The sequence below is a fragment of the Chanodichthys erythropterus genome, chromosome 12 (assembly GCF_024489055.1).
Source record: "Chanodichthys erythropterus isolate Z2021 chromosome 12, ASM2448905v1, whole genome shotgun sequence".
Lineage (NCBI taxonomy): Eukaryota > Metazoa > Chordata > Actinopteri > Cypriniformes > Xenocyprididae > Chanodichthys > Chanodichthys erythropterus.
Window position 1 is genome coordinate 48,511,233 of NC_090232.1, and position 13,047 is coordinate 48,524,279.

The 13,047-nt window shown below is 36.9% G+C and overlaps 2 protein-coding genes across 2 annotated transcripts in view; one reads left to right on the forward strand and one right to left on the reverse strand.

Moving 5' to 3' along the window:
* Nucleotides 1–13,047, forward strand: part of LOC137032414 (B-cell receptor CD22-like) — a 299,667-nt gene that overhangs the window by 148,669 nt on the left and 137,951 nt on the right. The window lies entirely within an intron of this gene.
* Nucleotides 1–13,047, reverse strand: part of LOC137031522 (complement C3-like) — a 185,117-nt gene that overhangs the window by 89,790 nt on the left and 82,280 nt on the right. Inside the window, exons 20-27 of the mRNA XM_067402529.1 lie at nt 12,875–13,014; nt 12,353–12,565; nt 12,137–12,197; nt 11,949–12,032; nt 4,946–5,149; nt 4,737–4,812; nt 4,445–4,604; nt 3,692–3,787 (exon numbers count right to left, since the gene is read on the reverse strand). Of these exons, the coding sequence (XP_067258630.1) occupies nt 3,692–3,787; nt 4,445–4,604; nt 4,737–4,812; nt 4,946–5,149; nt 11,949–12,032; nt 12,137–12,197; nt 12,353–12,565; nt 12,875–13,014 (1,034 nt within the window). The remainder of the gene's footprint in view (nt 1–3,691; nt 3,788–4,444; nt 4,605–4,736; nt 4,813–4,945; nt 5,150–11,948; nt 12,033–12,136; nt 12,198–12,352; nt 12,566–12,874; nt 13,015–13,047) is intronic.

Genomic DNA, 13,047 nt, shown 5'->3' on the forward strand with positions numbered 1-13,047 from the left:
ATTACACACTAACTAAAGTTTGAAACATGGGATCACGAAGAACGGGACCTTTAAGGATTTTTCACGTTAAGCACGCTTCGCTGGACGCGTTTGCTGCCAGTAGCTATAGCATCTCTTGGACATGCGGCAGTATCGCACCCCTCATGAGTGAGAATGGGGTGGAAATCAAGTCAAGTTAAGGTGACCACCCGTCCTGCATTTTGCGGGACAGTCCCGAAATTGGGAGCTTTGTCCCGCGTCCCGCAAGACTTAAGTAGTGTCCCGCATTTCATTTATGTCTGTAATTTTTTTTCATCCCTGAAATTACAATACCACAGTAAGAAATATAATAAAAACTGGGAGCATTTAAAAATCTATTTGTGCAGCCGTCATATTCTAGCTGTGAAAATAACCAACCAACGCAATCATAGAGAGAGGTTTTCCCTCTGATGACAACTGAATGGACAGCGCAAAGAGCGGGCCTCATCAAAGTCGGTAAACACAACTACACCAGCAAGGATTTCATCTCACAAGCATCTCAAAAGCATGCAAACCGATTGCCTTAAACAAGTAAGGTGAAATAGGAATAGTATGTAGAACTAACAAGTGCCTGTCTAGTATTGTACACTTACAAGAGAGTTCCAGTAACTTAAAACAAATTTGTATCGTATACTTAATCATTTACTTTAGATGTACTTGTCTTAGTATAGACTACTCAGAATTAATATTTTAAACAACTAAATCATTTCAAGTAAAATACACTTTGTGAGTATTCCTAACTCATTTATGCAAGTTGTGCTAAGCTGATGTTTTCTGCTTACAACTTGGAATTACAGAGTTTACTTTACTTCAAAGGCAATCCAGTTTACTTGTTAAAACCATGCAAAACGATTGCCTTAAAAAAACCAAGTAAGCGTTACTCAAATGAGTAATATTTGTTTTTTTTTAAGCCAATCGGTTTGTATGGTTTAAACAAGTAAACTGGATTGCCTTTCACTCTCAGAAAACAAAGTACATAATTAAACCTTTAGGGGTACAAAGGTACAAATTTGTACCCTTGTGATTTGTACCTTAAGAGACCAGTTTTGTACCTTTGGTGACAATTTTGTACTTTTATTTAACAGTAACAAAAATTGACCCTTCAAAAAGGGGAAAAAATTGGCTTTGACAGCGTACAATCGTTGACTATAATGAGATATATATATATTTTACACACACACACACTGAATTAAAATCAGAATTTATTAAATCCTTTTCATTTTCACATTTTACAACATTTCATTTTAAACACATTTTTAAACATTCCATATGAGTCCATCTTGCCGGGTGTTAAAAAGTAACACTGAAGCAGTGTTAAAGTTAATGATATAATTGATTGATGATTGAGTGCTGATTGACAATTAGTGGAGACACCTGATGATAACAAGCAGAATCATTGAAGAAACAACAAGAGAAAAAGAGAGAGACACAACAACTACAACTGACTTCCAGCTATTAAACATTATTACACTTATTATTAACCAGTTTGATTTGATTTCTGTCATACATCAACAAAAGTTCTTATTGAGAATTAACAGATGTTTAGATGTTAATGTTTTAATGAAAGTTTAGTTTGAAGTCACCATGATGGTGAAAAGCATTTCCTTTAGTTGGGCTCTTGACTCTATTTATTAACATTAATTTATCTCTGGCTGCTCCAACTTTGTGTTTGTAGAGCACATTTGTTATGGTCAGAGAAACTATGATCTGAGCTTTGTTTCCCAAAAGTGCTGTGAGCCAAAGTTGATCAATTTTGGTTTACAATGCTTTGGGAAGCACAGTCATAATGGTTTTGTTTTCTCATTGTGAAATCCAGTATTAACTGATGATATAGATGTTATATTATTTCTTTATAGTAAATCTCTGTTACTGCTTGAGATCCAGCAGAGCTTTTATAATCTGAAGGGTTTTTTTTGAAACACACACAGACATCAAGAATCAGCACATGACCCTCAACAATGGTGACAATCAAACAAAGTGCTTCATGTTGCAGTGCATGATGGGAGCCACCAATCAAAACTCATCCATGGCTCCCATCATGCATTGCTGCATGAATAAATTATGCAGCTGAACTGTCCTGTAATTTTCGTAGATTGTTCATGTTTGCTTTTATTTTTCTGTTGTTTTGTTGTGACAGTAGCTTGTTTTGTGATGTTCAGAGTTGATCTGTTTGTCAGTATTTTGTATTTATTTATCGTCACTGTTCTTGAGAATCATATGCTGATTCTTGATGTCTGTGTGTGTTTAAACACTGAAGCTTCAGTGCATAATGTATTCTTTAAAAAAAAAAAGAAAAGTCATGCTATTGTTGGATCTCAAGCTGTAAAATCACACGACTACAATCATTAATACTAAAGCTACACATCAAGCACACAGTCAGAGATTTAGACTCTAAACGACATCAGGTCATCACATGACGATTACATCATCATCAAATTATATTGTGACCAAATCCCTATTTTCTCTGACCATAACAAATGTGCTTTACAAACACAAAGTCGGAGCAGCCAGGATAAAAAGGTAAAGAGTCAAGAGCCCAACTAAAGCAAACGCTGACCTCTTTCATGGTGACTTGAAATGAAACATTCATAAAACATTAATTAACACCTTTTTTCTCTCTTTCCTTCAATGATTCTGCTTATTATCATCAGGTGTCTCCACTAATTGTCAATCATCACTCAATCATCAATCAATTATCTCATTAACTTTAACACTGCTTCAGTGTTACTTTTTAACACCCGGTAAGATGGACTCATATGGAATGTTTAAAAATGTGTTTAAAATGAAATGTTGTAAAATGAGAAAATGAAAAGGATTTAATAAATTCTGATTTTAATCTTTAATTCAGACACAACTATCTTCTCACGTTAATAGTTCATTTAATGCGGGTTTTATGGCGTTATTATAACGAAAAATGTGGAGAGCGCATTATTTTATCACGAGAGCGCATCAAATGCACGAGCAGGAATCTCTCCGCTCACAGGCGGATTCCCTTGCACAAAACTGGACGCGCGCGCGCTCTCGCTCAGATAAACTTTGTCCTCCTGCATGCAGCCGTGAATCTATCTTCTCTCCAGGATTTAATGTTGCCATAAGCGCAACATTATGGGCACCCATCGGCAGAAACATTAATCAGCGCATATGCCAAGTTTGCCAACAAATGTAAATCAATATTTACATAGCTTAATAGTTGTAAATTTATCTGTTTCATGTGTCCCGCAAAATCACATCTACTGTCCTGCAACAGATCAATAGCCAGGTGGTCACCCTAAGTCAAGTATTATCATGTTTCAGAGACATGGCTCTCGAAAGTGTGGGGGAAACAACAATTTTACAAAAGAAAACTTGTAAATTGACATTTCTTCGGCTTTAATCTGTCCTTTTTTAATTTTGGTTTATAAAGATGCAAAACGTAATAAGCAAAAATCTGAAAATAAGTCAATATTTATTTTGTGCACATGAAATTTGTGTATTCGGTTTTAATTTAAATTTTCGTATTTACCATAGCATTTAAAAGTACAACAACCGTTTGTTTTTTGTTTTTCTTGACGTGGTTAAAAAACGAAAAAGGAATGGACGCAAAAGTTCACGGACCATACACGGACCGAAAAAGCAACTGTTCATTTTTAATTTTCTTTTTTTGTAAACAGAACAGTGGAAGAGATGTACTAACACCAACTGATCCAGCACAGATCTCTCTGCCTTCTTGCATGGCAATCACAACAAAGGCCGCCAGAGAGGCTTTGGCATCTTTGCCTTGTACGTCACCCTGGAAAAAAAGCACAGAATTAAAACACAGAATATATATATATCTGTTTTCATAAAAAATCAGCAAATGTAGCCTTTTTTACTAGGGTTATTAATCAGTGGTAAACAACTGAACCATGCAGGAAAATATCATATCTGATTTTATTTTATTTTATTTTATTTATTTCAAAAAACTGAAATGTATGATTGCTGATGATGGCTGTTCAGTTTTTCTTGGTTTATTAAAATCGTGAAAACATACATCCTGTGAAATAGCTTACTTGGTGAAGTACTAAAAAAACACAATGCAATTTTAATAATCCCTCTTTTTTTTAAATAGCAAACATGTTGCAGATTCTGCAAGGGTTTTGAAAATTTGAAGCGATAGTTCATCCAAAAATGAAAATTCAAGCGGATCTCGCCCACGATGACTACCATAGTATTTTTTTTCCAACTATGGTAGTCAATGGGGGGCGAGATCTGCTTGGTTACAAACATTATTCCAAATACAGCAATTCATACAGGTATGGAACAACTTGAGGGTGAATAACTGATAGAATTTTCATTTTTGGGTTAATTATTCCTGTAATTGCATCTTTCATGTTAATTGTAGGTCATTGCAAATTTACCTCCACAGATGAGTTTTTAATACAGTCAGTCGTAGCTACATTCAACTTACCACCATCTCTCCATGAAATACAGCTTTATCCTCGTTAAAGGAGCCATCTGGCAGTTGTTTGTGGGGAACCAGCCACTTGAGGGCGCTGCAGATCACATTCTCCTCTATAGCAACAAAGTTATTGGCCATGGCGAAGACTTTAGCTACATATGCTGTCAGCCTTTAATAGACAGAAACAAAAGCTAATAACAATAATAATGTGCTACTATTAATCATAATATTATTAAATGATAACATGACAGGAGAAACTGGGCATGAAAATAAAAAATTAATTTTATTGAAATGAAAATACCATGTGCTGCTTGGCCTGTTTATCCAGGCAGCGTAGGATCCATCTGATTTACGGTAGCTCAGCTGTCGTTGATAACCTTAATACAAAAAAAAAAAAAAAAAAAAAAAAGATAAAGAAAACATATGTATTTGTTTGTTATTTGTTTTTCTATTTTTTCTTTTATTTCAAATCATAGTTAAATTATTTTTTTTCTGTTGTATCCTGCTGACCTGTGTTGATATGTTTAATGGCTTCATTGCGGCGCTCCTTGCCAACAGCCCCCCACTGATTGGTGTTGTCCAGATAATGAGTGGCAATGAGAGGTAGAGTCATACGGATCATGTTCTGCTCTCCACATCCACTGGGCTGGACAATAAGACGACCCATGAAGTCTCCACTGATGGCCTGCTCGACTGTCTGGGTGATCTCTTCACCTGGAAAGAGGAAATGCAGTAACCTCTTAACTGTCACGATCCCATTGGCGGGACTCCTCCCAGCCAGCACACCCATGTATTTGATTTGATTTTGATTTGATTTATTGATTTATAAAGCACTATTAAAACAACAGAGCGTTGACCAAAGTGCTGTACAATGCAAAAATTCTACATAAAATAAAACATAACCTCTAAAACAGTACACACACACAAAAGCCAATGCCTCAACACACTGCAGACTCAAAAGCTAAACTAAAAAGATGAGCCTTCAAACGTCTTTTAAAAATGCTTAGAGTAGAGGATACTCTAATATGAGATGGTAAACTATTCCATCTCTTTGGTGCTGCCACTGCGAAGGCCCGATCACCCCTCCGATTGTATCTCGTCCTCTGAATAATTAAAACAGACTGATCAGAAGATCTTAAAGACCTGGAAGGCTTATGCACCTGTAAAATCTCTGACAGGTACGAGGGAGCTAATCCATTCAGGCACTTATAAACAAAAATCAGGAGCTTAAAATCAATCCTATACTGGACAGGCAACCAACCCAAAGAGGATAAAATAGGAGAAATATGGTCCCATTTGCGTGTCCTCGTCAAGAGCCTAGCAGCAGCATTTTGGACTAATTGCAACCGGTTCAATGCCTTTTGACAAACACCTACATACAGAGAGTTGCAATAGTCAAGTCGTGTGAACACAAAAGCATGGATCACCTTCTCACAGTCATCAAAAGAAAGAAAAGGTTTAACCTTCGCCAAGAGACGTAAATGAAAAAAACTTGTTTTAACGACTGAATTTATCTGTTTATTGAATTTTAGAGAACTGTCAAATAGTACCCCTAAATTTTTAACCACAGGTTTACAAAAAGGGGTCAGCTCACCTAAATTTGACAGTTCAGGAAGAGCAGGACCACTGAACCAAACAAGCTCCGTTTTTCTCTCATTGAAGTTTAAAAAATTTGCCGACATCCAGGCTTTAACCTCCTTTAAACAGTTCACTAGAGAATCCAGAGCTTGTTCATTACTTTTCCTTAAGGGCAAGTAAATTTGCGTGTCATCCGCATAAAAATGAAAGGAAATTCCATACTTGCGAAAGATTGTCCCTAGAGGTAAAATATACAAAGAAAATAAAATAGGGGCAAGAATGGATCCTTGGGGGACACCGCAAATCAATGGGGCAGAAGATGAATAGGCCTGGCCTATATTAACAGAGAAACTCCTATTCGATAAGAACGACCTAAACCACTTTAAAGCAATACCCCGAATACCCGCCACTTCCTCGAGGCGTGAAATGAGGATCCCATGATCGATCGTATCGAAAGCTGCCGTAAGATCTAAAAGAAGAAGAACCACAGAGTGGCCAGAATCACGTAACAATAAAATATCATTAAGCACTTTTAGCAATGCAGACTCTGTACTGTGGTGGGCTTTAAAACCGGACTGAAAAACCTCAAACACAGCATTTTGGTCCAAAAAACTCTGCAATTGGCTAAGAACAATTTTCTCTAAGACCTTAGATAAAAACGGAAGTTTTGATATTGGTCTAAAATGAGATAAATCAGAGCAATCCAAATTTGGCTTTTTAACAAGAGGTTGCACTACAGCATGTTTCAATGGCAACGGGACCATACCAGAAATCAGACTACCATTAACAATAGACAAAATACTAGGGCCAATAATGTCAAAGACCTTTTTAAATAGCCATGATGGGATACTATCCAATCCGGCCTACAATCTCAGTCAATGTCACAAGAGATACTGGCTCGAAGTGAGAAAAGGTAGCAGAGCACAGAATAGGAGCTAAAAGGCCCCCATTACAATTGCCAATCTCAGATCTAATTGCCATGATCTTATCTACAAAAAAGTTTAAAAAAGTCTCAGTAGATTCGTCAATAAAAACTCTGTCATTTGGACTGATCACAGATTTTATAGTGCTGAATAACACTCTCGGTTTATGATAATTACTAGCAATTAGATCCGCTAGATATTTCTTCTTTGCCTCTTTAACGGAATTCTGAAAAGTGGAAAGTGATTCCCTAAAAATGTCATAAGACACCTGGAGTTTATCCCTCTTCCACTTGCGCTCAGCTTTTCTACTAGCCTTTCTAAGAGCCCGAGTAACCTCATTAAGCCAGGGCTCTGTTTTAGGCTTAATAGATCTGACTCCTAAAGGAGCAACAGAATGTAAAATTGAAGCGCAAGAGGAATTAAATTCATTCAACAATAACTCCACATCCAAGTGAGAAGGCGGATCCTCCAGAGTTGTCGTACAAGGAGCACGAATAAATAAATTTTCAAACTGTTCAACAGCTATAGAGTCTATTTTCCGAACAAAGCGAGTAGGAACACAAGGCTTGCTTAATTCATGATTGAAAGACAACTCAAGAGTGACTGCTTTATGATCCGAAAAGGCCACATCATCTGTTTCAATATTGCAAATTGACAGGCCGAATGATAATACAAGATCTAAAATGTGACCATGTTCGTGAGTAGACCCATGCACATGTTGCTGTAAATTAAAAGAATCAACCAAATTTAAAAAATCTTTCGCTAGGGTGTCAGATGTGCAACAGACATGGATGTTGAAATCACCCAGTATTAAAAGTCTATCGTACCTGGGTAAAAGTCCACTCACAAAATCAGCAAATTGCTGAATAGGCCCACATGGTTTAGCCCAGATGAAATGAACATTGTTCAGAGTGCACACTACAGGCTGTCAAATGTAACATTGAATCAGTGTTGGAGAATGAGATAATTAAGTAATTAATTAAGTGATGATTGAGAATTATTGAAGATAGCTGCTGTTAACAAGCAGAATGAATGAAAGAAAGAGAAACAACAAGAACAGAAAAAATCAAAACACTAGAACTACAACTCACTTCAGCCGCAGCCTTAGATGAAAGAAGACATTAAATCTCTCAAGATCTCAGCAGAGGATTAAACAACTCCATATACAGAAGCTCTTATTGAGAATTAAGAGAGAGTTTTTTTATTGAATTATTATTTTTTTTTTTATGTTACCATCATGGTGATCAGTGTTTTCTTTAGTTGTGTAGTTTGACTTGTCTTTGTAATGTTAGTTTCTCTGGCTGCTGTAACTGAGTTTGTTATAACAAGAAAAAAAAAAATATTATTTACTATTTACTGCGATAAACAGCAACTCCAATCTGTTGAAGCACCTCCAGAAATGTTATTCATTTAAGCCATTAGTTGACTAATCACATTTATATTAATTTAATTTCTTAAATCCTGGAGAGAATAAACCATAATAATGAAGCGTAATATAGGCTATAGCGCACGAATAAAGCTTGCCACAAAGAACTGGCAAAATTAATGATTATGATTGTGTATTGGGGGCATTCAAGTTATTTGACATATTTTATTTATTTTTATTTTTTTTAAAGTAACGCAATAGTTACTTTTCCTGTTAATTAATTAGGGGCCAAGCACCGAAGGTGCTTAGGCACCTATTGTTATTGTTGGCGTTCCGTACGCTTATTATTATTCTTCTTCCGTTTCTTCTTCCGCTCTTGAAGTCTATGGCAGCCCATAGAACCGCTTGCGGGAAAGTTGTGAAATTTGGCACACAGTTAGAGGACAGTCTGCACTATGCCCATAGCAAATTTGGAGTCTCTAACTCAATCCCTCTAGCGCCACCAGCTGTCCAAAGTTGCACTTATGTTTATGTTAATAACTTTTGAACCATAAGGGCTAGAAACAAAATTCTTTTTCCCTCTGATTCCTTGGGTCAAGACGAATCGATTGCACCCTATGACGTCCGCCATTTTGAATTTTCTAAAAAACCTACTTTTTCGAACTCCTCCTAGGCTGTTACTCCGATTTTCACGAAAATTGAACCAGATCATCTTCAGACCATGCTGACAAAAAGTTATGGAATTCAAGTCGATTGCTCAAAGCGTTTTCAAAAAACACACGAACGAATGGTACGTAGCGCTTGCAAAAATAGAAGTAAGGCTGTATCTCTGCAACACTTCATCATATTCAGACCAAACTTGGTACATGTCATCACAAGCATGACCTGAGGCAACATGCAGTGTTTCGGCGCAGCGCCACCTACTGGTGCGGAGATATGAAAAATGGCTATTTTTGCTTATAACTTCTGAACAGTTTGTCCAAAAATCATAAATTTGGTCTCGTTAGATTCAGGGCATCATGTCGAGTCGAATGATATCCAATTTTCCCATATCGGCCATTTAGGCCGTTGGCCATTTTGAATTTTGTGCTAAAATGCTGTATTTTACGAACGCATTAGACTATCATTATGAAACTTGGTATGGGTCATCAGGACAATGCCCTGAAAGAGCCTGAGAAGTTTCGGCACAGCGCCACCTTGTGGTCAAAAGTTATAACAAAATTTACAAAAATGCTAATAACTTTTGACTGTATTCACCAATTGTAATGAAACTGGTCTCAGTAGATTCCTTGGGTCATGCTGAGAACATAGATATCAAATTTGCCATAGTCAGCTAAACTTCCTGTCCGCCATATTGTTTTTTTTTTAAAAACCTACTTTTTCGAACTCCTCCTAGACCGTTGCTTCGATTTTTACCAAAATTGAACCGTGTCATCTTCAGACCATGCCGACAAAAAGTTATGGATTTCAAGTCGATACGTCAAACCGTTTTCGTATACCGGAGCAACGAATTTAAGGCATGATGCAAAACAAACTCTTGAACCTGTATCTCCGCAATGCTTTATCGTATTTAGACCAAACTTGGTACATCTCATCAAAATCATGACATGAGCTATCATGCAGTGTTTCATCGCAGTGCCACCTACTGGTGCGGAGATAAGAAAAATGGCTATTTTTGCTTATAACTTCAGATGGGTTTGTCCAAAAATCATAACTTTGGTCTCGTTGGATTCAGGGAGTCATGCCGAGTCAAATGATATCTAAGTTTCCCATTTCAAACATTTTGGCCGTCGTCCATTTTGAATTTTGTGCTAAAGTGCTGTATTTTATGAACGCATTCAAGTATCGTTACGAAACTCGGTATGGGTCATCAGAACAATGCCCTGAAGGAGCCTGAGAAGTTTCGGACCAGTGCCACCTTGTGGTCAAAAGTTATCAAATTTACAAAAATGTTAATAACGTTTGTATATATTTACCGATTGAAATGAAACTGTTCTCAGTAGATTCCTTGGGTCATGCCGAGAACATAGATATCAAATTTGCTATAGTTGGCTGAACTTCCTGTCCACCATATTGTTTTTCTTTAAAAACATACTTTTTCGAACTCCTCCTGGACCGTTGCTCCGATTTTCACCAAAATCGAACCGTATCATTTTCAGACCATGCAGACAAAAAGTTATGGATTTCAAGTCGATATGACAAACTGTTTTCGTACACCGGAGCAACAAATCTGAGGCATGATGCAAAAACGACTCTTGAAGCTGTATCTCTGCAATGCTTTGACATATTGACACCAAACTTTACGATTGTCATTGTCACCTCACTCTGACCATACCACATTAATTTGGTCACAGCGCCACCTATTGGTCGAAAGTGATGAAACAGTAAATCCTCATTTTTTTATCATTTATCAGCTCTTTTGCCTAAAATTATCTTAATAGGTCTTTAATTGCTCACTGTTGCAGTTGGTCTGATGCTCACAGCCATGTTGGCTGACTTCTTGTGCCGTTTTTGTGCTTGGCCCCGTAATTGCTGCTTGCAGCTATATTTACTTTTCTAATCATGTAACTCAGTTATTAACTCCATTACTATTTGTGAGAAGCAACTAGCAACTATAACTAATTACTTTTTTCAAGTAACGTCCACAACACTGTAGATTGTACACTAAGCAATTTGAACTACTGTGAGATTTACTCATAGTAGTCACATTTACTTTTATGAATCTCAACAATGGTGACATGCTTAATGCTGCAATGCTTTTTTTTTTTTTTTGCATGATGCTCCCAGAATGCATTGCGGCATGAATCATATCACCATTGTTGAGATTCATACGCTGATTCGTGATGTCTGTGTGTGAGGAAGTTCTGCTGAGTTGTAAAGTGTTTATGTGTTTTAAAACTCATTCAGCTTTTCTGATTAAAGCCGTTTTATCATTGTATTTTTAGAAGAGATGTAACACAAACTTAAAATTTTATTCTTATGAAGCTCAGTCATCAGATCAGTGAATTAAGCCACTACATGATGATTATATTCTTATTATAAAGCAGCTGATCACAACAGCCACAGAAAAACTAACACTAATAAAGTCAAGAGTAAAACTGCCTAACTAAAGCAAAGACTGACCTCGATCGTGGTGACATCAAACAAAACTATTATTTTCAACAAATCATCAACATCTAAACCTCTGGTAATTATCAATAACAACTTTTGTAGATGTATGTCAGAAATAAAGTCAATCTGGTTAGTAATAAGTGAAGCTGGTAATGCTGTTTGTGGAGTTGTTGAATCAGATCTTCAGAGATTTAATGTCTTTTATCTTCAGTTGATTTCATTGAAGGCTGTGGCTGAAGTCGTAGTTCTTGTTGTTTCTCTGTCCTTCAGTGATTCTGCTCATTATCACCTAATTATCTCATTAACTCCAACACAGATTCAGTGTTAAATTTAACAGCCTGTAGTGTGCACACTGAGTAGTGTTCATTTCATCTGGGCATTCAACCATGTGCAAAACATGGGTGTGCTGGTTGGGAGGCGTCTGGCCAGCGGGACTGTGACAGTTAAGGGGTTTAAAAAAAAAAAAAAAAAGCACAACTATACATGACAGAAATAAATAATCACTACATATTCTTGAAAACGACTTTTTCCTTACCAGTAATTGTGATGTAGGTGTTAGCAGGTGTGTCTGGAACCCGATCATCTGGTATTTCAGCTTTAACAACTATAGTTTTTTCCCCTGTTCCATGTGGGATGAAGAACAGGAAGATGAGGAAACAGCCATGAGTCATGTGATGATCAGATGTTGTACAGTTTTGGTCAGTTTTGAGCAAGAAATCTCACCATTCTTAGTTGGATTGAGTTCCACCTTCTCTCTCTGTAATTGTTTCAGCACACCCTCAGACTGAAAAAGAGAGAGAGTAAGTTAAATACCTGTGGTGCTCTAGTTTATCTATTCAAAAAAAAAAAAAAGGACAAATATCTAATCATTATATAAAAAAATGACCAAATCAAATGAAACAGAAGTGCTGAAAGTGACAGATTTCACATCAGACGTACCACCACCTTCAGGGTCTTTCTCACTCCATCACTGTGGACAGAATCATATGCTGAAGCTTTCACCTCAATCATGTGATCTCCCAGTGTCATGGGAATAATCACATATGAAACCGCTATGCTGGAGTCTTTGTCGATGTTTACTATTGTTCTGTGTTTGCCTTTCTTACTGGCAGAGCTGCAAACATCTTCTGTCTCCATAAACTCCACTCGCACCTGGAGAAAACAGGAGACAGAGACACAAATCGCTTCAATATCTTTTCTAGAGAAAACTTCCTCCAAAATAAATGCATTTGAATATAAAATTAAATGTGTTATGATGAAGGACATTTCTGTTTTAGCAATGATTAGTATCCTACACTTTTCTTCAGTTTGAGTCACAAGCAGCTGAGACAACCTGAAATTACTATGAGGATCCATGTATGCTATATTATGTGACTCAAGCTGAAATGGTTTTTACGATGCACATGGTTTTAATGTACACCATAAATGTTGAATGCTTTTTTAATATCAAATCTGATCTACCTTCTGGTTCCTTTTTGTATAGTTGTGAATAATGGCCTTGATTTCCAGTTGTTCACTGCGCACAGCTGAATAAGGCATCTTGAGGTCAATGAAAAAGGGCTTAAAAACGACAATCTCCTCAGGTTCTGCCACACAGATGCCTTTGAGGACAAACACAGGATTTAAAGTAGCAG